This window comes from Rhinoraja longicauda, chromosome 1 (assembly GCF_053455715.1).
Source record: "Rhinoraja longicauda isolate Sanriku21f chromosome 1, sRhiLon1.1, whole genome shotgun sequence".
Classification (NCBI taxonomy): Eukaryota; Metazoa; Chordata; class Chondrichthyes; order Rajiformes; family Arhynchobatidae; genus Rhinoraja; species Rhinoraja longicauda.
In genome coordinates, this window is record NC_135953.1 from 56,952,842 (window position 1) to 56,980,166 (window position 27,325).

Here is a 27,325-nt window from a genome sequence, read left to right on the forward strand (position 1 = left end):
TGAAGGATGATCATTTTCTGGTCAATTGTAATTAGCTCTACCTTGATGCTTTTTCTAATTGTTGATGTGAGATATTATCAGCTAAACTGTGAATTTCAGAAAAAAGTGTAAAACAAAAGTTGCCTGACAATGATTGTTAGGTTACGAACACATGAAAACATAGAAACATAGAAAATAGGTGCAGGAGGAGGCCATTTGGCCCTTCGAGCCAGCACCGCCATTCATTGTGATCATGGCTGATCATCCACAATCAGCAACCTGTGCCTGCCTTCTCCCCATATCCCTTGATTCCACTAGCCCCTAGAACTCTATCTTACTCTCTCTTAAATCCATCCAGTGAATTGGCCTCCACTGCCTTCTGTGGCAAAGAATTCCACAAATTCACAACTCTCTGGGTGAAAAAGGTTTTTTCTCACCTCAGTTTTAAATGTCGTCCCCTTTATTCTTAGACTGTGGCCCCTGGTTCTGAACCCCCCCAACATTGGGGATATTTTTCCTGAATCCAGCTTGTCCAGTCCTTTTATAATTTTATACGTCTCTATAAGATCCTCTCTCATCCTTCTAAACTCCAGTGATTACAAGCCCAGTCTTTCCAATCTTTCCTCATATGACAGTCCCGCAGTCCCAGGGATTAATCTTGTGAGCCTATGCTGCATTGCCTCAATAGCTCGGATTAGGAGACCAAAACTGCACACAATACTCCAGATGTGGTCTCACCAAGGTCCTATACAATTGCAGAAGGACCTCTTTACTCCTCTACTCAAATCCTCTTGTTATGAAGGCCAACATGCCATTAGCTTTCTTCACTGCCTGCTGTACCTACACGCTTACTTTCAGTGACTGGTGTACAAAGACACCCGGGTCTCGTTGCACTTCCCCTTTACCTAATCTGACACCATTGAGATAATAATCTGCCTCCTTGTTTTTGCCTGGTAAGTGGATAACCTCACATTTATCTACATTATACTGCATGTGCCATGCATCTGCCCACTCACTCACCCTGTCCAAGTCACCATGTCACCTTCTAACATCCTCTTCGCAGTTCATACTGCCACCCAGCTTTGCATCATCTGCAAACTTGCTAGTGTTACATCTAATTCTATCATCCAAATCATTCATATATATTGTAAATAATTGCGGCCCCAGCATCGAGCCTTGCAGCACTCCACTCGCCACTGCCTGCCATTCTGAAAAGGACCCGTGTATTCCTACTCTTTGCTTGGTGTCTGCCAACCAATTCTCTATCTATGTCAGCACTCTACCCCCAATACCATGTACTCTAATTTTGCTCACCAATCCCCCATGTGGGACCTTATCAAAGGCTTTCTGAAAGTCTAGATACACTACATTCACTGGCTCTCCTTCATCCACTTTACTTGTCACATCCTCAAAAAATTCCAGAAGATTCAAATGGTACCGCATCAGTGGATTCAAATGGTACCATAAACATGTGTAGTAAAGAGCAAATAACAAGTCAATGGATAAATTCAGGAGGTCAGGTAGTATCTGTGAAGGCAAAGAGAAAGTCCTTTCGTCTCCAAAGATGCTGCTTTCCTTTTGCCTCCAGGGATGCTGAATTCCTCTAGCAATTTGTTTTATGTTCCAGGTGAAAGCACCTGAAGTTTGTTGTGCATTGTGAAACAGGCAGAATGGTCCTACCTTATAATTACATTTACACATGATGTCTTTAAATTAAGTGCATGTGGTGTTAAATTGTTTAGTTTTGAGATTGTCTTCACATAGGTACATTATTTTTCAGGTTTTTAAGATTTTGAATTACTCTTCATAAAAACTGCAATACACACAGATGGTTTAGTTTACTGACAAGTAAGTTATATTGCCATCTGTGCATGTAATAACTTTGTCCCCTTAGGTAGACAAAGAACCTAATCGCTTTAATTACTATTATGAATAACTTAATTGCAAGTACAATTCTCTGTTCTGCAGATAAGGATGACTGACGGTCAGCTGATATTATTTGACTGAAGAACAAAGTGGGATTTGAATGTACCATAAATATTTTCTTTCATTCACAGCTCTTCTAGGACTGTTAAAAGTCACGGCTTACTTCCTATGTCATTTCATTATTCAGTATGACTTTACGTCTAGACTTTATTTGAGATTTTTTGCACTGAACTATTTATGTTTTTAGGTTGAAAATGTCCGTTTGTTGGATGGAGTCTTATTGAAGAAGGCATCAGTTGGTTCATTATATCTGACAGCAACGCACTTAATTTTTGTGGAACATATGTCTGAGTCTCGGAAGGAAACCTGGGTAGGTTATATTTGGCTTTCAGATGCTGTGACTATTTAAAGTTTTCTGTATTCTGCTCATTTGGCTACTTATCACCAGCAGGATAAAACTATGTAGGAAAATAACTGCAGATGCTGGTACAAATTGAAGGTATCATATCATATCATATCATATATATACAGCCGGAAACAGGCCTTTTCGGCCCTCCAAGTCCGTGCCGCCCAGTGATCCCCGTACATTAACACTATCCTACACCCACTAGGGACAATTTTTACATTTACCCAGCCAATTAACCTACATACCTGTACGTCTTTGGAGTGTGGGAGGAAACCGAAGATCTCGGAGAAAACCCACGCAGGTCACGGGGAGAACGTACAAACTCCTTACAGTGCAGCACCCGTAGTCAGGATCGAACCTGAGTCTCCGGCGCTGCATTCGCTGTAAAGCAGCAACTCTACCGCTGCGCTACCGTGCTGCTATCACAAAATGCTGGAAAACTATGTTCACTTGAATCCATTTTCATCACTACACTAGCCAGGAAATCTACAGTTCTGGCTTTTCTTCCCTTCTTTTAGCCATTGTTTTCAGTGTCTTTCAAGCATTTATCCTTCGCTCCCTCATTCACATTCTGTCTCTTGGTAAAAGCAGTCAAAATCACAGGAAGTTCATGGAGTCATACAGTGTGGAAAAAGTTCCTCAGCCCAACTTGCCCACGCCAACCAACTTGTGGCATCCACACTAGTCCCACCTGCCCATGCTTGGCCCATAATCCTCTAAACCTCTTATCCATGTACCTGTTCAGATGTCTCTTAAATGTCATGAGAGTAACTGCCTCAACTACCTCCTCCGGCAGCTTGTTTCATACACCCACCAACCTTTCCATTTAAAAAACAGTTACCCCTTGGGTTTATATGAAATCTTTCTCCCCCTTCCCTTCAACTTATGTCTGCTGGTTCTCGATTCTACTAAGACTGTGCATTCACACAATCTATTCCTTTCATGATTTTGTACACCTCTAAAAGATCATCCCTCATCCTCCTGTGCTCCAAGGAATTATGTCCTGGCCTGCTCAATCTCTCTCTGTAGCTCAGACCTTGAATCCTGGCAACATCTTTGTAAATCTTCTCTGCACCCTCTCCAGCTTGACAACACCTTTCCTATAAGATGGTAACCAAAACTGAACAATACTCTAAATGTGGCCTCATCAATGTCTTATACAACTGAAACATCACCTCCCAACTTCTATATCTAATATGTGTAAGAAGGAACTGCAGGTGCTGGTTTAAACCGAAGATAGACACAAAAAGCTGGAGTAACTCAGCGGGACAGGCAGAATCTCTGGAGAAGGAATGGGTGATGTTTCGGGTTGAGACCCTTCTTCAGACTGGTTAGGGATAAGGGCAACGAGAGATATAGACGGTGGTGTGGAGAGATAAATAACAACGAAAGAAAGATATGTAAAAAAGTAATAATGATAAAGGAAACATGGATGATAAAGGATGATAAAGTGAAAATGAGAAGCTAGTGCGACTGGGTGGGGGAGGGATAGAGAGGGAATGCCGGGGCTACCTGAAGTGAGAGAAATCAATATTCATACCACTGGGTTGTAAGCTGCCCAAGCAAAATATGAGATGCTGTTCCTCCAATTTGCACTTAGCTTCACTCTGACAATGGAGGAGACCGACGACAGAAAGGTTTGTGTGGGAATGGGAAGGAGAATTAAAGTGTCCAGCAACCGGGAGATCAGGTTGGTTCAGGCTTGCTGAGCGAAGGTGTTCCATGAAACGATCGCCCTGTCTGCGTTTGGTCTCGCTGATTTACAAGAGTCCATATCTTGAACAACGGATACAGTAGATGAGGTTGGAGGAGGTGCAAGTGAACCTCTGCCTAATCTGAAAGGACTGTCGGGGTCCCTGGACAGAGTTGAGGGAGGAGGTACAATATAGCGACAGGTGTTGCATCTTCTGCGATTGCAGGGGAAGGTACCTGGGGAGGGGGTGGTTTGGGTGGGAAGGGATGAGTTAACCAGGGGGTTGTTGAGGGAACAGTCTCTGTGGAAGTCGGAAAGGGGTGGAGATGGGAAAATGTGGCTGGTGGTGGGATCCCGTTGAAGATGGCAGAAATTTTGGAGGATTATGTGTTGTATGCAAGGGCTGATGGGGTGGAAGGTAAGGACTCGGGGGACTATCTCTGTTGCGACTAGGGGGAGGAGACACGAGCGAGGGCTTTATCTATGATGGGGGAAGGGGAACCCCCATTCCCTAAATAATGAGGACATCTCAGATGTTCTAGTATGGAACGCCTCATCTTGGGCGCAGATGCGGCGTAGACGGAGGAATTGGGAGTAGGGGATAGAGTCTTTGCAGGAAGCAGGGTGGGAAGAAGTGTAATCAAGATAGTTGTAGGAGTCAGTGGGTTTGTAATAGACATCAGTCAATAGCCTATTTCCTGTGATGGAAACTGTGAGAACAAGAAAGGGAGGGAGGTGTTGGAAATGGCCCAAGTAAATTTGAGTGCAGGATGAAAGTTGGTGGTGAAGTTGATGAAGCCCATGAGTTCTGCATGGGTGTAGGAGGTAGCACCAATGTAGTCATCAATGTAACGGATATAGAGTTCGGGGATAGGGCCAGTGTACGCCTGGAACAGGGATTGTTCAACGTACCCTACAAAGAGGCAGGCATAGCTGGGGCCCATGTGAGTGCTCATGGCTACGCCTTGGACTTGTAGGAAGTGGGAGGAGTCAAAGGAGAAGTTGCTGAGGGTGAGGGCCAGCTCCGCTAGGCGTAGTAGAGTGTTAGTAGAGGGAAATTGGATGGTTCTGCAGTCGAGGAAGAAATGGAGGGCCTTTAGGTCTTCCTGGTGGGGGATGGAGGAGTAGAGTGACTGAACGTCCACAGTAAAGATGAGGGAATGGGGGCTCGGAAAGCGTGTCATTAAAGAGATGAAAGGCATATGAGGTATCTCAGACATAGGTTGGGAGAGATTGGACATGGGGAGATAGGATGGAGTTGAGGTATGTGGAAATCATTTCCATGGGACTGGAGCAGGCAGAAACAATGGGTCTGCCAGGGCAGTTGTGTTTGTGGATTTTGGAGAGAAAGTAAAAACGGGCTGCGCAGGGCAGGGAAACGATAAGGCTGGAGGCTGTGAAGGACAGACAGCCAGAAGTGATTAAATCAGTAATGGTGTTTGAGATTAAGGCCTGGTGCTCATCTGTGGGATCATGGTCCAAGGATAAGTAGGAGGAGGTGTCTGAGAGTTGTCTCCTGGCCTCAGCCCAGTGGAGGTCAGCACTCCAGACTACCATAGCACCTCCCTTGTCGGCGGGTTTGATTATAATGTCAGGGTTGCTGCAGAGTGAGCAGAGGGCTGTACGTTCAGAGAGGGTGAGGTTAGAGTAGGTAAGGGAAGTGGAAACGTTGAGACGGTTGATGTCACGACGGCAGTTAGAAGTAAAGAGATCTAAAGAGGGTAGAAGGCCGTTCTGGGGAGTCCAAGAGGAGGGTGACATAGAGACGGGAGAAGGGTCATCACTGGGTGGTGAGGACTCCTTCCCTTAGAAAAAGGCACAGAGGCGGAGGCGATGGAAGAAAAGCTCTCTGTTGTGGCTGACCCAAAACTTGTTGAGATGGTAGTAAAACTAGTAAGACCCATCATTACTGACGTTCAGTGTAGGAAGGGGGGGGGAGCAGTAGGACCCAGCAGAGTCAGGCCACATGCTGTTGGGGTCTGCAGCATGGAGGCTGTGGTCCTGGTGCTGGGCCTGGAACTCAGGTGAGGCGACGGCTCTGGCCCGCTGGTGGGCGGTGGAGAGGCGAGGGTCGGTGGAGTCGCTGGTGGAGGCCCGTGTGGGGGGCTGGAGTAGAGATATGGGTTGGCGGCAGCAGTATCGTTGGCCCCGGGGAAACAGTGAAGGTCGGCGACAGCGGCGTCCCCAGGGAGGCGGTGAGAGTCGGCAGCCACGGCAGTGTCGGTGGTCCGGGCCTGGGTTTGGCTGGGAAGGCAGTGAAGGTCGGAGAGGCGGTGGATGTTGGCGCTGCTCCTCGTGGTGGCAATCGCGGCCTCGTGGTGTTCGGGCAGGCGGCACAGTCCAGCGGTGGAGCCACGGGCCTGCGGGCGGTCGAGTCGAGGAGTTTCGGTGGAGGGACCGACCGGTCTGGAGGTGGGCAAGCTTGTGATCTTTGGTAGAGTCCAGATAGGCGAGGAAGTGTTTGTTGAGGGTGTGGATCTGGTGTAGAATGAGGTACAGTTGGGGTTCATTGCAGGTCTGGGTGAGTCAAGCCCGGAGATGCGGCAGAGTCAGAGCGAGGGCCTGCTGGTACCCACACATCGCATCGCATACTCTGACTGATGAAGGCCAATGTGCCAAAAGCCTTTTGGATCAGCCTATCGATCTATGATGTTACTTCCAAGGAACTCTGTACCTGCGCTTCTAGATCCCGCTGCTCTACAACACTCCCCAGAGTCCTACCATTCACTGGGTAAGGCCTGCCTTTGTTGGACTTCCCAAAATGCAGCACCTCGCATTTCTCTGTCTTAAATTCGATCAACCATTAAATTTGATCAACCATTCCTCAGCCCATCTGCCCAACCGCTCAAGATTCCACTGCAATTTTTGACCATCACCTTCATTATCTACAATACCACCCACTTTAGCGTAATCTGCAAACTTGTCAATCATACGTTGTAAGTTTTCATCAAAATCATTGATGAAGATGACAAACAGCAAAGGGCCCAGCACCAACCCTGAGGTACACCACTAGTCACAGACCTCCAGTCTGAGAAGCAACCTTCCACCATCACCCTCTGGTTCCTTTCATGAAGCCAATTTTCTATCCATTCAGCTATCTCTCCTTGGATCCCAAGCAATCTAACCTTCCAGAACAGCCTACCATGTGGAACCTTGTCAAATGCCTTGCTCAAATCTGTATATACAACGTCTACAGCTCTGCCCTCCTCAACTTTTTTGGTCACATATTCAAAAATCTCAATCAGATTTTTGAGACCCTAGTGAAACTCATCTCCACTCTGCCATAAACATTTTGAGTAAGTTTGCAACCTATAAATTGTAATGACTAAGTAGAAATATATCTTAATTTAATCTAAAATAGGTCATTTATCAATCCCTGAGTAAACAGTTCTCTGGCCACAGACTCCACCCTTCACTTAGCAACTTCGCTGAAAGTGAACCATTCCTTTTTACAGCCTTGATATTGTATTTGATCCAAAACCGAGCTTTCATCCAGAACTCTGTGTCATCATTCGAGCTACCTTTTTGTACCATTACAATATTGTCTGACTATGACAATAGACAATAGACAATAGGTGCAGGAGTAGGCCATTCAGCCCTTCGAGCCAACACCGCCATTCAATGCGATCATGGCTGATCGCTCTCAATCAGTACCCCGTTCCTGCCTTCTCCCCATACCCCCTCACTCCGCTATCCTTAAGAGCTCTATCCAGCTCTCTCTTGAAAGCATCCAACGAACTGGCCTCCACTGCCTTCTGAGGCAGAGAATTCCACACCTTCACCACTCTCTGACTGAAAAAGTTCTTCCTCATCTCCGTTCTAAATGGCCTACCCCTTATTCTTAAACTGTGTCCTCTTGTTCTGGACTCCCCCAACATTGGGAACATGTTTCCTGCCTCTAATGTGTCTAATCCCCTAATTATCTTATATGTTTCAAAAAGATCCCCCCTCATCCTTCTAAATTCCAGTGTATACAAGCCTAATTGCTCCAGCCTTTCAACATACGACAGTCCCGCCATTCCGGGAATTAACCTAGTGAACCTACGCTGCACGCCCTCAATAGCAAGAATATCCTTCCTCAAATTTGGAGACCAAAACTGCACACAGTACTCCAGGTGCGGTCTCACCAGGGCCCGGTACAACTGTAGAAGGACCTCTTTGCTCCTATACTCAACTCCTCTTGTTATGAAGGCCAACATTCCATTGGCTTTCTTCACTGCCTGCTGTACATGCATGCTTCCTTTCAGTGACTGATGCACTAGGACACCCAGATCTCGTTGAACATCCCCTCCTCCTAACTTGACACCATTCAGATAATAATCTGCCTTTCTATTCTTACTTCCAAAGTGAATAACCTCACACTTATCTACATTAAACTGCATCTTCCATGTATCCGCCCACTCACACAACCTGTCCAAGTCACCCTGCAGCCTTATTGCATCTTCCTCACAATTCACACTACCCTCCAGCTTAGTATCATCTGCAAATTTGCTAATGGTACTTTTAATCCCTTCATCTAAGTCATTAATGTATATCGTAAATAGCTGGGGTCCCAGCACCGAACCTTGCGGTACCCCACTGGTCACTGCCTGCCATTCCGAAAGGGACCCATTTATCCCCACTCTTTGCATTTGCTTAAGATCATTTGGTGATGAGACCCTTTCTCAAAGCTTTGTTACAACGAGATATGACTATTCCAGTGTAAACCTGGCCATTCTCACCATATTTTACTCTTGTGAACAGCATCATCCAAATTCCAACTAGCAGCAAGTTCTATTCACCCCTCGTGCCAAAGCTTACTGTTCGTTGATTCCTGGTTAATCAATGAAAATTGATAAAAACATTCTTACATTTGTTTTCAAATCTTTCCATTGTTTATCTCTGTAATCTCTTTCATCCCTTTTAATTCCTTGAGATAACTGCGTTGCTCAACTTTATTTCTCATCTTTTGTGACTTGCTGCAGCATTCAAGGTCCTATGCTCTGGAATTCTCTCCCTGTATCTAGCTCTCCCCCCCTGTCTTTTAAGGCACTCTTCCACTTTGACTAAGCATATTGTGATGTCTTGGAAGAAGAGGCAGACATTGTAGACATTAAGATCCTGATGAGTATTTAGAACATAGAGCATAGAACAGTATAGCACTTCCTTCAGTAAGGAACAGTTCCTTCAGCCCACAATGTCTGTGCCGAACATGATGTCAAGTTGAACTAATGTCCTCTGACTGCATGTGAGCCATATCTCTCCATTCCCTGCATATCCAATTACATCAGCTTCTGTTCTGCTCAAAGTTGGGTGTAATATTGTTGAATTGTTGCTATCATCAAATTGTTTAACGAGCTGAAGAAAATCAAGCTTCCTTTGTGAACCATTCCTATCGTGGAATGTCCACAAAGAATCGCACGAGAACAAGCAAGTCTGGGTTTACTCAAACTGAAATTCTGAAAGGTGACTGTTCCATTTCTTTTGTGCTGTTCATCATATTGCATTCGTGTTGTCGCCCTAATGCTACAGCAGAACTTGTCAGACCAGATTTTTACTGCTGTCAGCTGTTTGAATGACCATATCAGGCTCATCCCTGATATGAGCTCATCACCTTCAGAACCTATTTAATGCCGTAACATTTTAAATATATATAGTTGATGGAATTGCACTATCTTTAGTCATAACTTTCCAGTCTTTTGCTTCAGAGATGTAAACCTTTTGAATTGGAAAATGGCAAATGTTATTTCACTGTTTAAGAATGGACCTAGAATCAGTAGTTGGGTGGAGAGAGTGAGAGTCTCTCCAACAGCCGGCTATTATGGGTCTAGCAACAGCTGTGCTAGATAACTACTCTCGCTTTATAGAGAGAGTAACTGAACACTTGAACAAAAATAACAAATCAAAGATTCTCAGTATAGGAACGTAGGAAATTGAATGAAGAGTGGACCATTTGAGACTCCTGCAATAAAATCATGGCTTATCCTTCATCTCATATGATTTCCCTGCATTGAGCTTAAATCCCTTGATTCTCTTAATATCTAATATCTATCCATCTCTCTTAATTAAGTATGAACTTGGAGGTTCATAATGTCTGGCTATCTGCACCATTTTTGTAAGGAGGTTATTAGTGTGGTGGATGGGGGAGCTTTCAAACACATTCTCTCCATGTTTGTGGACTTTGATGAGGTTCTCCTTAAAAGATTAGCAAAGATTAACAAAAATAAAATCATTTAAATTGGAGTTAACCTCGTGATACGGGTTAATAATTTGTTCTAAGATAGAAGACTCAAATTAGAGTTGCAGGTTTTGTTTTTCTGTTGTGTATCTTTTTTGGGTCTTCAGAGCTTCACCACATGTGCAAGATTTTAATGATGGAATTAAGAAATATTCAGGTTTTCAGATAACACCAAGTTAAAAGGAACATTAGTAAAAATACATAAATGTTGATTATATTTTTGGTCACAGCAAATTTCTACTCAGCTTTGGTTATTTTCTGTTTTTCAAAAGGAGGAACAAAAATGGCATAGATATGTGTTATTTCTTTAATTTCTGCACCAGGTACTTCATAGTCAGATCTGTGCAGTGGAAAAGCAAGCAACAACTGCAACAGGGTGTTCACTACTTATTCGCTGCAAGAATTTCCAGGTCATCCAGTTTATCATTTCGCAAGAAAGAGACTGCCATGATATTTACATTTCGTTAATTCGTTTATCGCGTCCAGGTAACTTTCCTACTTGATTAGTATACTTTGAGTAGAACCTGTGATACGGAAAACAAAAGATTCTTATATTTAATCAAGGTCTGAATTTAGGTAATAAATGAGCTTGTTCTAGAGAATTTAAAATACTAGCAAAACATCTGTGATAGAAAATTTAAAAAAATCTGCATATATGTGTGCAGAGATGCATATAGTGGAAGTGGAAATCTAATGCAGTGTAAAACCATTGCAGAATTATGACAGTAAGTAAGATATACAGTACCCATTGAACTTTTACAATCAATGATCTTATTACTGAATGTTTCTCTGCTGATATAAACAATGTTTCTGTAATTGTTCTCTTTAAATTATGACCAAATTATAAGGAGCAGTAAGATAAAAATGATTTTTTTCCCCTATGCAACGTCTGTATATCCATATGCCTGTTCAAAAGGGAATTATAGTTTTCCCTTGCAGCAATGGTGGATCTTTTGGACATTCTGATCCCCAATTAACTGGTATTTGGAAAATGAAAAATGCCAATCCATATGGTTTCAAAATAGGTCAGGACCTTTATCGAGAATGATGTGTCCAAGACAGACTTTTTTCAGAAAACTAATAGATAAAGAGGGAATGCTGTAAATGACTAAATGAGGACACAAGACTTTTCCTGGGGTTTAAGATGAAATGATCACTAGGGTAGGTAAGGAGGTGGGTACTCTGGCTATTTAGTGGCTCATCAGAAATTTTAAGGCACTTTCTTCTCTGTGATCTCTCATGTATTTCTAGATTTTTAACTTTTGGCACTAGGAGTTTATTCTTTGTTTTTATTTACATAGCATCTTTTAACTGACCTACACTTTGGATGCCAGGTTAGTCTTTTAAAATAAAGGTGACTTGAGGTTCCTGGTCAACAAAGTAAGACCTAAAACACTGAGCTTCAATTCAGGAGTTGGAATAATGGAATATTGCTTTAAACATCGGCGAGATTCTCCCGCTGTGCCAGAAGCAATCTTTGCTTGGTTTTAATTACTGTCATGTGCATTGGGTGCACGTGGAAGCTTGCATTTGGAAGAATAATCTAAAGGTAGTTACACTAAGAAGCTACCAATGCAATTGAAAGCTTTTGTTGTTATGCTCCAAGATTCTGACCTTTATTTTTATCTCAATAGATAAATAGGAATTCTTGCTTAATAGCCCTGTCTGAAATATTAGTTATCCCCATCCTCTGATTTCAGTGTTTGCAGACCTTTACATTATATTGCATTAAGTCAGTATCACTGAATTGTCTTTAATTATAATAGGGACAATGCACCATTGCTCAGAGCAGTGAACATAGAACAAGATTCATGGTTAATGTGAGGCATGCTGCATGTTTGTTTATCAGCATTTTGATTGTATATCTGTAGGCCTATGTTATTTGGACGTGCACTGAAAAACACAGGCTGTCTTCTGCAACTGTTTTTCACATTCCTTGATCTACATTGTGACAAATATTGAACATTTCTATTGATTGCATTTTTCTGTCCACATTTTTACAGTACTGTTGTGGCTATTTTGACATTACACAGCATACAGTGCATTGCATCACTTCCCCCAAAATGTTTTTATGTTAAAACAAAACGATTTCAAGTTGAAAATGTTTAATGTGAGATGTTCCAGGTTACAAATTGGCATTACAAAGCCATTGAGCTAGGTTCACTGGTTCTGTGCATCTTTCATTGTTACATACTTTATATGTACCAAAATGCAATGTTCAACAATGCACATTCATGAAACCTCTTTAGGAAGCTGTACATTTTGGTTTTGATTTGCAGTTATAATACACAGAAAATAAGTTGAGCTAATCATAATGATGGCATTGTAGATTTGAAGCTAGTGCAGCTGTCTCACAAAACCAGCACCCTGGGATCGATCCTGGTCTCTTCTGTTGTCTGTGTGGCGTTTGCATGTTCTCCATTGGACTGCGTTGCATTCTCCGGCTTCCTCTCACATCTCATAGAAGTGCTAGTTATTAAATTGGCTGCTGCAAGTTGCCTTAAGTTTGGAGTAATAGGAGAATTGTTTGGATCGTTGGTGTTAATGGTGATTGTGGGGGAATATGTTACACGGAGATAGATGGGAAAATTAGATTAATGGGATCACTCAGAAAGCCAGCATAGTCTTGATGTGCATTAAGACCACATTCTACACTGTAAGAAAATATGAAGTATGAAAATATAAAATGCAATTTGAAAGAATTTTGCACTTTATCAATGCAAACTTGTCAGAATGAAGTCATGGAAAATATGATGATCTTGTGGGAATTCTTTTTGTTTTTAATTTTAGTGACATTGTTGAAGATTTATTAACTTTGGTGATTCCATTGAAAAAATAGTTAAAGGAGCATGAATGAATATAAAAGTAAATTGTGATTCTGTTTTGTGTTTTTGTGCAATTTTCAGTTAACTATGAAGAACTATATTGCTTCTCATTTAATCCAAAACAAGGAAAAGATGAGAGAGCAAGAGGATGGAAACTGACATATCTCAAAGCTGAATATAATCGCATGGGACTACCTAACAGCTTTTGGCAGGTTTCTCATGTAAACAGAGAATACGGTGTAAGTTTACTGACCGATTTGCTATGTGTCTGAATTGAAAAAGAGATTCTATTTGTTAGAAGCTGGATTACTAAATCTTTTAATACATGTTACAGCATTGAGCCTGTGAGCAAGTTCAGTACAAATTCAACAATTTAATTTATATGAATGAAGATATAAATGAAAAAACCTCTGAATAGATAGAGATGAAGAAATCATTTGAAATCCTTGCTGAGGAATTCGGTCTGTTCAGAGGATCGATCCTGATTTCAGTATCGCTGGGAAGCTGCCACTTTTCCACTCCCGAACATTGCACGCACAGGAAGCTTGTCAGAAGCGAGGAATTCCTTAGCATGGCATTAAGATTGAAACTTGTGAATTAGTTGTGTGTTGGAAAAATATTTGGAGAGAAGGAGATGAATGTTCCTGCTGTCCCACAATATTCATCCAAAAAATTCCCCACACCTAAGTGTACCTTTCGAGAGATGTTATCTTTTAACAATGGGACTACTTATAGCCTTGCACCAATGGTCCTAGACTTGTTCATTGGTAGCATGTCCTATGTAAGTAATATATCTGAATATTTCCTCTGCTTGGAACTTGGTAAGTACAGACCAAGAGGAAAAATGTATATGATGGGACTGGGTGAGATATGAAAACTGCATTTTCCAGCCTCTGGCTCTATTCTCAGTGGACCAAGACATAAAATTGATACATGGAAGGTGTTGGATCACTGAATTCTCAATTTTTTGCCGAGTTCAGTCGCAGTGTTTTAAAACCTTTTATTGAGGCACAGAGCAAAGCATTAAAATATCTGCAGACCTTAACTAAAGTTGAACATACCATAACGAACAAAACAAAGTAATGATGGAGTTGCAACTAAGGAAACTATAGGCTGGTGAGCCTGACTTCAGTGGTTGGTAAGATTTTAGAGTCCATTATAACGGATGAGGTTCTGAGTACTTAGAAATTCATGATAAAATAGGCCAAATTCAGCATGGTTTTGTGAAGGGTAGATGTTGCCTGATGAATCTATTGGAATTCTGTGAGGAAGTAAATAGCAGGACAGACAAAGGTGAGTCAGTGGATGTTGTTTACTTAGATTTTCAGAAAGCCCTTGATAAGGTGCTGCACATGAAGCTGCTGAAGGTGAGAGCCCATGTTATCAAAGGGCAGAAAATAGCATGGATAGCAGGTTGGCTGGTTGGCAGAAGCAAAGATTGGCGATAAAGGGGGCTTTTACTGGTTGGTTGGCTGCCAGTGACTAGCAGAGTTCCACGGGGGTCCATACTGGGGCCGCTACACTTCACGTTGTATATCAATCATTTGGAAGAGGGGATCGAAGGTTTTGTGGCCAAATTTGCAGATGATATGAAGATAGGTGGAGAAGCAGGTAGTGCAGAGAAAGCAGGGACTCTGCAAAATGACTTGGACAGGTTGGGAGAGTGGGCAGAGAAGTGGCAGATGGAATACAGCGTGGCATAGTGTGGAGTCATGCATTTCGGTAGTGGGAATAAAGGCGTAGACTATTTTCTAAATGGGGAGAGAATTCAGAAATCGGAGATGCAAAGGGACTTGGAATTGCTGATTCCCAAAAAGTTAATTTGCAAGTCGAATTGGTAGTAAGGACTAGAACACAAAAACAGGGATGCAATACTGAGTCTCTATAAGGTGCTGGTCAGATGGCATTTGGAGTATCATGAGCAATTTTGGGCACCATATCTGAGGTAGGATGTGCTGGCTCTGGAGAAGGTCCAGAGGAGGTTTATGAGAATGATCCCAGGAATGAGAGGGTTAACATATGATGAGCGTTTGACGGCGCTGATCTTGTACTCCCTGGAGTTTAGAAAGATGAGGGGGGACCTCATTGAAACTTACCAAATAGTGAAAGACTTGGTTAGAGTGGATATGGATGGGATGTTTCCACTCGTGGGAGAGTCTAGGACCAGAGGTCATAGCCTCAGAATAAAAGGACATTCCTTTAGGAATGAGGATTTGTTTTAGTCAGAGTGTGGTGAATCTGTGAAATTCATTGCCACAGAAGGCTGTGGAGAACGTCAATGCATATTTTTAAGCCAGAGATAGATAGATTCTTGATTAGTATGGGTATCAGGTGTTATGTGGAGAAGGCAGGAGAATGGGGTTGAGAGGGAGCGATTGATCAGCCATAATTGAATGGAAGAGTAGACTTGAAGGACTGAATGGCCTAATTCTGCTCCTATCACTTATGAACTTAGGAACTAAAGACTGAACATAACTAACAGACAAAAGACACTGGACACTCAACGTTCACTTCTTATCTTTTGTAAATTTAAGTTCACAAGCTATTTTTGCCATTGTGTTCAGCAGACCCATTCACAAGCAGTTAATCCCATTTAAAATAAACTAATTCTGTCAATTCTAGACTACCCCCAACAATTGCCAACAAGCCCCTACAGAAGGTATATGTTTCTAAGTGATAATTTGCTTATTAGAAACATTACCAACTGATGGGAAAGAGATGATTCTATCGGCAAAATTGTGTAATAGATGTTGTCAATGGTGCTGAGCATATTTTTTTCAATGTTTTATGGCATTGAATAAAAAAACCTGCTAGTTTTCATTAAATACTTCATGCTAGAGTATTGTGTACATTGTATAATGTTCCAAAGATTCAAACAATAGAAATGTATTTCCATGTTCTGATGTGAACTAAAATTTTCAGCGTAAGTATTTTGCAAATTTTGTGGTATTATGAGTTTGTGTTGATGCGTCTAATTGAAAAGATTTCACTTAATTTTTAATATAAGAATATTGAAGCCATTTGGTGCTTTTGATATTTATTCCTGAAGCATATTTATTGTAAAAAGCTGTAATATCTGTAGCAACTGTTTTACTTCTGGTCATTGTTAAATTCTTTTCTCGTCACAGGTTTGTGATACATATCCCGCAGAACTGTATGTGCCAAAGTCAGCCTCTATACCAGTTATAGTTGGCAGCTCTAAATTCAGGAGCAGGGGACGCTTTCCTGTTCTAAGTTACTTCTGCCAAGATAACAATGTATGTGCAGTTTCTTAATGTTTAATTTAAAAAGAATGTTCAAATCGTAATTTGCTTTCACCATATATTGCATCAGAGAGAATGTTTGAATTGTGCTGTGAACTTGCATGCATATAAGTTTGAAGTAATACTTTTTTGGTGGAGGAAATATAAGATTGGTCTAAAGTGACTGCTGAACAGAAACATTTAGGGATTAAAAAAATTAAGCCAAGACTTAAGTTGTAAATATTATAAATTGGTCCATAGAATGCAGGGGCAAATTGAGAATGAAGTCTTGCAAGTACAGTTGAGACTATAATGAGAAGCTTGGGTATCCCGCTATAGATCGATTAAAGGCACCCACTGTATACTGTTATAATAGGTTAATATGATGGATAATAAACTTCTGTTCCAAGGAACTGTTTGGCATTATTTCACTTGGAGGATGTGAAGCAATGGGTAGAGAAGACTTTAACAAGGACAAAATATTTCCTAAATTGGGTAACCAGGGAATTGGAATTCGCAATTTAAAGTTATTGTTATGCATGAGAAAGGTCTTCATTTTGAGACTTAAAAGTAAATCAAAGACACGGAGAGATGCAGTATGGAAGCAGACCCTTGAGCCTACCAATGAGGTGGGGCCAACAAAGAATTTGTAGTGGTTGTTCCTTTGATATTTGAATGTTTATAAAAAAATATAATTACATAATTATTTAATTACATACATATTAAGATAGAACAGGGCAGCGGAACTAAATTTCCATTGCTCTGGTAAGGAACTAGCCCAAATGAATAGTACAGAAACAGAAATTTGGGTTGGAAAGTGGGAAAAGATTACGAAATGCATTCTTTCATCTGCTGTTCTTTTCTGTGTCTAGGCTGCTATTTGTAGAAGCAGCCAGCCTCTATCAGGTTTCAGTGCTCGGTGCCTTGAGGATGAACAGATGCTACAGGCCATCAGGAAGTCAAATCCAGGAAGTGATTTCTTGTATGTTGTTGATACCCGGCCAAAGGTAAACAGCCTTTACTGTGCAGCAAACTCTTGTAAGAATTCTTCATTCTAATAGTTCCCTGATACATTTTATCTAGTGAATGGAGTATCTTGCAAACCATGGAAGACCTTATTGTAATCCTCGGCTTTTGTGGAGTTCTGACTGAAAGCAAAGAGATTCAGACCCTGCAGTCAGCTTGATCTTGATTCTTCTATGAGAAGAAAAGGGGTCAAATGGCTATGGTTGAAAGGATCAACGTTGCATGATCCTTGCTTCAATAGACAATAGACAATAGACAATAGGTGCAGGAGTAGGCCATTCAGCCCTTCGAGCCAGCACCGCCATTCAATGCGATCATGGCTGATCACTCTCAATCAGTACCCCGTTCCTGCCTTCTCCCCATACCCCCTCACTCCGCTATCCTTAAGAGCTCTAACCAGCTCTCTCTTGAAAGCATCCAACGAACTGGCCTCCACTGCCTTCTGAGGCAGAGAATTCCACACCTTCACCACTCTCTGACTCAGGTATAGAAGAAAATCTGACACAAGTTGCTGGAGTAACTCCCCCCCCCCCCCCCCCCAGTGAGTCTCTCATGATTTTGTACACTTATATTCAACCTGCTTTGCTCCCAAGAAAACAATCCAAGCAGCGTTTTTTCTTTGTAACTAAAATTCTCTAATCTTGGCAGCATCCTCCTAATTCTCTTCTGCACTCTCTCTCTTATTTCCATGTTCCATATCATGGTGACCAGACCTATGCACAATACTTTGGGCTTTTCTTGATTTTACCTGCAAATATTATATTCATGTACCCTGTTGGGCTACCCAATTTATTTTTATAATTTCACTGCTGCACCTTCTATACTTATTCCTGGTTATTGTACAGTCGAGCTTCCAAATACCCCTTTAATTTGTCATGATCTACCTTCCACATATGTTCCTTGGCATCCATGGGTGTCAAAATTTGAAGTTCCCCCTTTTCTATTAAGAGAACATATTTGACCTGACAGTGATTCACTTCAAGTAACAGTTTTAAGTCCACTTTTGTTCAAAAGGTTGCAGATGCTTGAAATCTGAAATAAGACTAAAAAAGTAGGAAATACTTTGCAGATCAGATCAGATGTAGTAAGAAATAAATGATCTTCATTTTGAAAAGTTAAGACTTTTTCTTTCACAAATTCTGCTTAAATTGCTAAGTGCTCCCTTCATTTCCTTTTTTTATTTTCTAAATCACATCTAAAATTAGCAGTGGCCAATTTAAAATATTTATTTCTGGTCTATCTTGGTCCCTTTTCATGTTATTATTGATTGATTGGAAGATACAGCATGGAAACTGGTACTTCAGCCCACTGAGTCCACGCCAACCATCGAACATCCTTTCACACTAGTTCTATGTTATCCCAAATTCGCATTCACTCCCACTACACCAGGGGCAATTTATAGAGACCATTAACCTAAAAACACACATATCTGGGATGTGGGAGGAAACCAGAGCACCAGGAAAAAGCCCATTGGGTCATAGGGAGAACATGAAAACATCACACAAATAGCATCCAAAGTCAAGATCACACCCTGGTCCCTGGTGCTGTGAGGCAGTAGCTCTACCAGCTGCACTTTGACGCCTTTTTTGCTGCCTCCAAATGCAAACCCATTACTGTTTTTTCCACTAGCTACGGGGTTATTTACTAATACTAAATCTAGTACCAATCCCTGTCATTTATCCCTGATTGAAAAGGTTCAATTGATTGCTGTTTAAGAATGGCACCTCTATTATCCCTGTCGTCTGTCACCTTACCACTTAATGTTAGAATAGCTGAAATATCCTCCTCTCACGGATTGTCATTTTTTGATTCTCAGAAATATGCCTACATACTTTCTCTTGTATCTCCAACTGGCTATGTGGATGGCAGCAATTCCAGTAATGCCACAGTCCCTTTTTACATTCCCGAGTTCAACTTACATTTTAGTTATCAGTCAATATGCATGGGATGTTGCTTCCCACTCATAGAGCCATAGAGCACAGAAAGAGACCCTTCTGCCCAACTTGCCCATGCTGACCAAGGTGCCCCATCTACACCAGTCCCACCTGCCCACATTTGACACATATCCCTAAAAACCTTTCCTATCCACATACCTGCACAAATGTCTTTTAAATGTTGTTATAGTTTCAGCCTCAACCACTTCCTCTGGCAGCTTGTTCCATATACCCACCGCCTCTGTGTGAAAATCTTGCCCCTCAGATTCCCATTAAATCTCCTTAAACCACCTTAAACTTATGTCCTCTGGTTCTTGATTTCCCTACTATGTGCATCGATCCGATCTATTCCCCTCAGGATACACCTCTTTCAGATCACTTCTCATCCTCCTACACTCCCTGGAATACCATCCTAGCCTGCCCAACCTCTCCCTGTAGCTTGGGCCCTCAAGTTCTGGCAACATCCTCATGTTCATTCACATGCAGATTACATGAAAAAATAATACTATAAACCCTAATGGCACATGATTGAAGCCTTTATTTTTTGTTGTTCTCAAGTAGCTAAAAAGCAACGTGAAAATATATATATCCTGCATGTAGTTGTATCAAAACTAATTAAATATAGCCAAAATAGTGCTAGTTTTCAAACATGAATTCAGCCTTGCATGTTCATATTTAGCCACCATTACCTTGTGAAATTTGATATTTGTTTCAGCAGCTAAATTAGATGCAGAAGGTAGTTTTGTCAGAGAGAATGGAATGCAAAGGAAATGGAGGCTGGAGGAAAACGTATAATAGTGTTTAATTGCGACATTTTTAATACAGCGAGTTATAAAAATAATGGTGGTGAAGTGATGGCACAGATAGGCAAGTGGGAGGATGAGACTGATGCCATTAATTGCTGTGGTATGAAGTTGTTCAGGAATGGTAGATCAATATTCCATGTTATGGAGGGTGATTAAAAAGGTTGTGTGCTAAACAGTATTGGTTAAAAGAGCAATTATAACTGGAGGAGGAATGATAGGCTCTGAGATAACCTGTGTGCTTATTTGCAACAGATACATTTTGAGTAAATATTTTTAAAGCATTCCTTTCGAATTTTTCAAATACTGTTGTTATCAAACCATTCCCTCCAGGTCAATGGATATTCAATTCTTCCAGCCTGGATCAAGCAGGAATCCAAATTCCAAGTGTTTAAATGAGGATAGGAGTTAAGAGGGGAAACGTTTTGGATTGTAGTGGAAAAGAAATGATTAACCACCCACGATAAGCCTTCCAGATATTCAGTCCTATGTTAGAACCAACTACCAAATAAGCATGTAGCAGGAGACTAGTTCAATAACCCAAGTCCATGATATATTTCTGTCTCAAAATTGTCATAGCTTCTCCCACATATGCGTTTCTTGCAAAAAAAAAAGTTAAATTGAGGGAATTGATTCACTTGTTTGTCTGCTGTTATATTGCTGACTCGGGTTGAATCCATGACCCCTCCTTCCTCACCTGGGGACGACGAGGAAGGTTATCTCAGAGGAATCTTAATTGTGAATAGGAATCTGCAAGGTCAGGAGACATGTTTTGCAGCAGTAATGACAGAAGAGTTTTCCCGCTCTCTGCCACAGGGAAAGTCATGGCAACCATAATCTTTAATGACCGATGTACCCCCGAAGCTGAAGACCAGGGTAAATTCCATTGATCAAGAGTCCCAATGGATGTGATCTTTACCATGCAACATGTGGAAAGCAGCACCAACCACTGCAGACTCAAGAGACTGCAGATGCTGCAGTCTGGAGTGAGAAACAAACTGCTGAAGGAACTCAATGTTTCAGGCAACATTTGTGGGGGCAGATTTAAACTTTACAGATATAGGGTAGAAACAGGCCCTTCGGCCCACCGAGTCCGTGCTGACCACCGATCAGCCCCATACACTAACACTATCCTTTACACTAGGGATAATGTTACAACTTACCAAAGCCAATTAACCTACAAACCTGTATGTCTTTGGAATGTGGGAGGAAACTGGAGCATCCGGAGAAAACCCACACGGTCACTGGGAGATCGTACAAACTCCGTATAAACAGATAGTTGGTTGGCATTTCAAGTTGAGACCTTGCACTAAGACTGAGAGTGTAGAGAGTATAAGATTATTAAGGGGTTGGACACGTTAGAGGCAGGAAACATGTTCCCAATGTTGGGGGAGTCTAGAACAAGGGGCCACAGTTTAAGAATAAGGGGTAGGCCATTTAGAACTGAGATGAGGAAAAACCTTTTCAGTCAGAGAGTTGTGAATCTGTGGAATTCTCCGCCTCAGAAGGCAGTAGAGGCCAATTCTCTGAATGCATTCAAGAGAGAGCTAGATAGAGCTCTTAAGGATAGCGGAGTCAGGGGGTATGGGGAGAAGGCAGGAACGGGGTACTGATTGAGAATGATCAGCCATGATCACATTGAATGGTGGTGCTGGCTCGAAGGGCCGAATGGCCTCCTCCTGCACTTATTGTCTATTGTCTATTGTCTATGAGGGGGAGAGTTGAGGCATGGACTGGCAGGAAATAGGTGGAGATTGGCACAGTGCTAGAGTAACTCAGCAGCATCTCAGGAGAAAAGGAATAGGTGACGTTTCGGGTTGGAACCCTTCTTTAGATTGACCCGCTGAGTTATTCCAGCACTTCGTGTCTATCTTTGGTATGAACCTTCATCTGCAGTTCCTTCCTAGGCAATAGGTGGAACTGGGTGAGGAATGTATAATGGGCAGGTAGACACAAAATGCTGGAGTAACTCAGCAGGCCAGGCAGCATCTCTGGAGAGAAGGAATGGGTGACATTTTGGTTCGAGACCCTTCTTCAGACTCAAGTTTAATTTTGTTCCTATTTACATTAAAACAATCTAATTAACTCAATTGTAAGTAAATATATTTTAAGGTGACTTATTTAAAATCAAAAGATTGACCATATCAGAAATGTAGGACATTTCGTTCTTTTAATCGAAGATTTAACAAGTTGTAAGTACAAAATACAATGCTGGAGTGATATGTCTTGAGATTGTCTAAATCTCCTCACTCAATTTTGTTTCTCCAGCTAAACGCTATGGCAAACCGAGCAGCAGGAAAAGGATACGAAAATGAAGACAACTACTCCAATATCAAGTTTCAGTTCATAGGAATAGAAAACATACATGTGATGAGAAATAGCCTACAAAAGCTGCTGGATGGTAAATCATTACTGTGAGGATGAATGCCTTTTGCATTATGAAATCCTGCTGAGACAATCATGGCATTCTGTTCTTTAATGTTGAATCTTAATTTGTAATGGGTAGATGCTGTAATTTGTTTGGAAGTTAGCCATCCTTGTTGAGACTGCCCCAAATTTGTTTCATGGTTTGTGCCCATGTTGCTAACCTTAGTAGAAGTTTGGTGAGAAGGAAACTGAGACATGGCACCCTATGTTAGGAAATGAACTGAACAGTTGTTCAGTACAGATCCCTATGACAAATGTACTTTTATTCATTACAAACAGGGCTAGATTTTTCGGTGATGCTTCCTCAGGTAAAGTAGTCATAAAAACATTTGGCCCCACAAGCCTGCCCCACCATTCAATACCATCATGGCTGATGAAAATAGGAGCAGGAGTAGATTATTTTGCCCCACTGGCCTAGCCATCATTAAGTATGATCATGGTTGAGCTGCCTAGGCTTCAGCACCACTTCTCTGTCAATTAACCATCAACCTCAGTCTGAAGAAGGGTCTCGACCCGAAACGTCGCCCATTCCTTCTCTCCTGAGTTGCTGCCTGACCTGCTGAGTTACTCCAGCATTTTGTGAATAAATACCTTCGATTTGTACCAGCATTTGCAGTTATTTTCTTATATAACCTTAGTTCCATGATCTTTTAAAAATTTATCTGCTTCCTTTTTAAATGCTCCCAATGGTCTCACCTCCACGACATCTGGGGTAGGGAATCCCAGAGATACACCGGCCTCTGTGAGAGGTCGTTAGCCAACTGTCTTGGCTTAAACACGATGAATAGTCATTTGGTTGACTCTTAAGGATGTCTCTCCCAGTAGGCAATGGGCAGAACGTTAATGTTTAGTAGGTGTGGGGCCTGCTGCACATTTTGCCATTGTTTAATTGCTCAATGCACATGTTATCATGCTCTTCTGGTGAAGGAACGTCCATTGCAAGAATGCAACCCTCTCGCTTAATGGAACTATCAGTACACGGTATTCCATTATATGCACAATAAGATAAACTTGTTGACAGGCTGGAAAAAATCTTGCCTTTCTCTTTGACTAATCCAAACCTCTACAATCTCTTTTGAAATGAAATTGCCATCCCAATCTCTCAGGAACTTTGGATTCTAACAAGCTTGCATTTAGAAGTTTAGCAAACTTATTCGAAATGTCAAATAGATAGTGTTTTTTTGTTACAAAGCAAACACTTGATACTCATCCAGCAGGAATTATGTTTTTGCAATTGGACAGGATTTAGCTTAGTGTTTTATCTTATCTCTCTGCTGTGTGCTGACATTTATCAACTATTTTTTGAGTTTCAAAATAAGCAGAAATTAGATATTATTAGAGTATAGAAGTGTAATTTTATTTAAGTTAATTAAAAAAAAAAATTTTAGCCATTAAATGGTGCTGTTTAAGGATTAACATCTAATATCTTTCCAGTGGTCTGGAATTTTCAGTTGTATGTTATTCTAGCCTGAAGCTAACTTCTGTGCATATTTAATTCTTAACTATACTTACCTAGGTGTAATCCATAAATTAATTGTTATGTATTTGTCTCTGAAATTTGATATTATTATCACCCTCCCCCAGCATTCAGGGCCAATATGTCCCAGATACACTAGTCCCACCTACTGGCGTTTGGTCCATATCCCTCCAAACTTGTCCTATTTAACTGTTTCTTAAAAATTGGGATAGTCCCTGCCTCAACTACCTTCTCTGGCAGCTTGTTCCATACACCCACAACCCTTTGTATGAAAAAGTTACCCCTCAGATTCCTATTAAATATTTTCCCCTTCACCTTGAACCTATGTCCTCTGGTTCTCGATTCCCCTACTCTGTGCAAGAGACTCTTGTGCATCTACCCGATTTATACCACTCATGATTTTATACACCTCTATAAGATCATCTCTCATCCTCCTGTGCTCCAAGGAATAGAGACCCAGCCTACTCAACCTCTCCCTATAGCTCCGACCCTCTAGTCCTGGCAACTAGATTTATATATGTATTTAAATACACACACACACACGCACGCACGCACGCACGCACGCACGCACGCACACACACACACACACACACACACACACACACACACACACACACACACACACACACACACACACACACACACACACACATATGTGTGTATTTAATACATTTATATATGTATTTAATTTCTCTCTCTTTGGTCATTCTTTGTTTTTTTTCTAAAATTATTTGTAAACTCTACTCAGTTTTCAAGCTAACTATTAATCTTCTCAATATTATTGTCTTTTCTTTTCATATAATAACACCCTAACTCCCTTGCTTAGTTAAGGATAGATATGTTTCTCCTAGTCTTTATATATGAGTGGGATATAGCTTGAGAATTATGAAATCTTTCTTTAATTATCCATCACTGCTTAACTCCTGTTTACTTTTGATCTATTTCCCCATCCTCATTTGCCAGCTCTACATTCATAGCAAAGTAGTTGCTTTTAAGCTACAAGTGTAGGTCTCTCACTCTCAACCTGAGTGTAAAATTCTATCATGTTATGTTCACTCTTCCCCAGAGGATCTGTTTGTATGAGATCATTAATTAATCCTGTCTCATTACACTTGATCAGATTTAATAAGAGATGTAAGGCTCATGATATTCACCCTATAAAATCTTTATAAATGGAGAGGTAAGCATGCAAGATGCTTTCTTTATCTAGTTCCATTTAGTTGCTGACACTGTTGTCAACATCTGATAGCTGCATTATACATTTTCATTTTAAAGTGCAACATATTGGTTTGCTGATGTACAGATCATACAATTCAATATTTATGAGACATTTCTGTAATCTTTTTCAGTCTGTGAGCTTAGATCTCCTTCAATGAGTGACTTTCTCTGGGGTTTGGAGAATTCGGGCTGGTTGAAACACATTAAAGCCATCATGGACGCGGGTATATTTATTGCAAAAGTAAGTAAATTAATTCAATGCTACTGTTTACAGTTTTTGCTTTGCATTTTTCATTCTTCTTGCATTGGCATTATCATCAGTCTTGAGCTGGGTCCATCAAATATCTCATGAAGAACAGTAATGCTGAAGTTTCATGTACACATTTATTCCTGAACTTTTTAATATTCTACAATGTCGCTAAAAGCACAGGAAAATGTTAATACATAAATGTAGATCAGTCCTTTAGGAGCCCAAAGAAAGCTTGTGTTTTGACCAATGTAACGATCCTTTGAAATCTCAATGATAAAAATAATACAGTAAGATTTTGTCAGCTAAAGATGTTAAATATTTCTTGACCATAGCACCACCTTGTGATTTTAGGACTCTTTTACTTTGAAGACTGTGAAGGCCAAGTCAATGGATATCTTTAAGGCGGAGATTGACAGATTCTTGATTAGTACGGGTGTCAGGGGTTATGGGAAGAAGCCAGGAAATGGGGTTGAGAGGGCAAGATAAATCAGCCATGATTGAATGGCGTAGTAGACTTAATGAGCCGAATGTCCTAATTCTACTCCTAGAAATGACCGTGAAGATAATATCCATATGACTGCTGGAACATTAACCCAATTTACAGGAAAGTTGGTGAATCTGTCTGAGTTCACCGCTGTTACCTTGTGTAACTCAGCGGTTTCAGCATTTCCACATGTCCATGTGCAGTCGGAACACTAGAAGTTAGCTGTCAGCTGCTGGACAGCAGTCTATGCTCCGATAGTTGTGGAGGTTTTCTTGTGGAGTTAAGCATGGGGATGGGAATGGGATCGACTAGAAAACAGACGGCTCTTTCACTCGGCATGGCTGCCGAGCGTTCCACCCAGTGATTTCTGGAAGTTCTTGCAAGGGGGATTGTGACCTGGGTAAATTTTTCCCAGGTGGCAGTGGTGAGCACAGGCTATTCCTTCACTCTTAGGAACGCAGATGAGCGGAATTTGAAATGGGGCACACTTCTATTTGTTTAAGATGACAATAAGGATAATGAATAATGTGTATTTTTTAATATAATGGCTATCCAGTTCCATTCCCACTGATAAATTAAGGTTGAAATGAGGTTGAAATTGAGGATTTACTGAGAGAAACCAATTGACTTGAATGCAACAGAATATTAGGAGACATTATAATAAGCTGTAGCGCCCAGCTCTGGTCAGGTGTTGTATTTCTCGCCCAGTAAGTCCACAAAACATTTTATAAGTAAAAATGTGTGAGATGGATATTTAATTGGGCATGGTATTAAATAATTAATTAACCATAGAAAAATGTTTTCATGGGATCTGCTTCTTGCCAAGCCCTATATATAGTTGGTTTGCAGAAACAGTGAGAGGCAGAAAAATCACATGAAAACATGAAGCTGCCTTATTCTCATAATTTGCTTTGGTGGATGTAGGGGTAATTGGCGACTGTACAGAGGTAAAAAGCCAAGCAGATTATTTGAATGTAAACATGACGTCAATACTGTTGTTTCAGGCTGTTAGTGAGGAGGCCGCCAGTGTACTGGTTCACTGCTCAGATGGTTGGGACAGAACTGCCCAGGTTTGCTCCATAGCTAGCCTGCTACTTGATCCATATTACCGAACCTTGAAAGGATTCATGGTAAGAGTATAGTATTAAAAAATGAGAAAGATAGCATGGACAGGGTGAGTATATAGAGGCAATTGACATTTTTGTTAATATTTTCTCTGTTTACAATACCAAAGATCAAATGCATTAAATTTTGCGATAGTGTGATTCTACTGTCACTAACAGCCTTCTGGTATTTTGGTTGATGACCATTCTTGACGTGTGAAAATTGGCACTAGATTTTGCTGTTGGTTATGTAATATTGATTCAAAGTTCATTCGTTTTGCATTAAATGCTTCTCAGGATCTGTCAGCAATAGGA

The 27,325-nt window shown here is 41.1% G+C and overlaps 1 protein-coding gene across 4 annotated transcripts in view; it reads left to right on the forward strand.

Annotated features, from left to right (window-relative positions):
* mtmr7b (myotubularin related protein 7b) overlaps positions 1 to 27,325 on the forward strand; it is an 80,682-nt gene that overhangs the window by 19,889 nt on the left and 33,468 nt on the right. For 3 of the 4 annotated variants that reach the window (XM_078397873.1, XM_078397852.1, XM_078397863.1), the window contains 8 exons: positions 2,153 to 2,275; positions 10,545 to 10,707; positions 13,128 to 13,285; positions 16,175 to 16,303; positions 17,161 to 17,295; positions 22,320 to 22,452; positions 25,305 to 25,414; positions 26,912 to 27,037. In XM_078397873.1, the coding sequence (XP_078253999.1) occupies positions 2,153 to 2,275; positions 10,545 to 10,707; positions 13,128 to 13,285; positions 16,175 to 16,303; positions 17,161 to 17,295; positions 22,320 to 22,452; positions 25,305 to 25,414; positions 26,912 to 27,037 (1,077 nt within the window). The remainder of the gene's footprint in view (positions 1 to 2,152; positions 2,276 to 10,544; positions 10,708 to 13,127; positions 13,286 to 16,174; positions 16,304 to 17,160; positions 17,296 to 22,319; positions 22,453 to 25,304; positions 25,415 to 26,911; positions 27,038 to 27,325) is intronic. The other variant, XM_078397883.1, reaches the window with a different exon arrangement.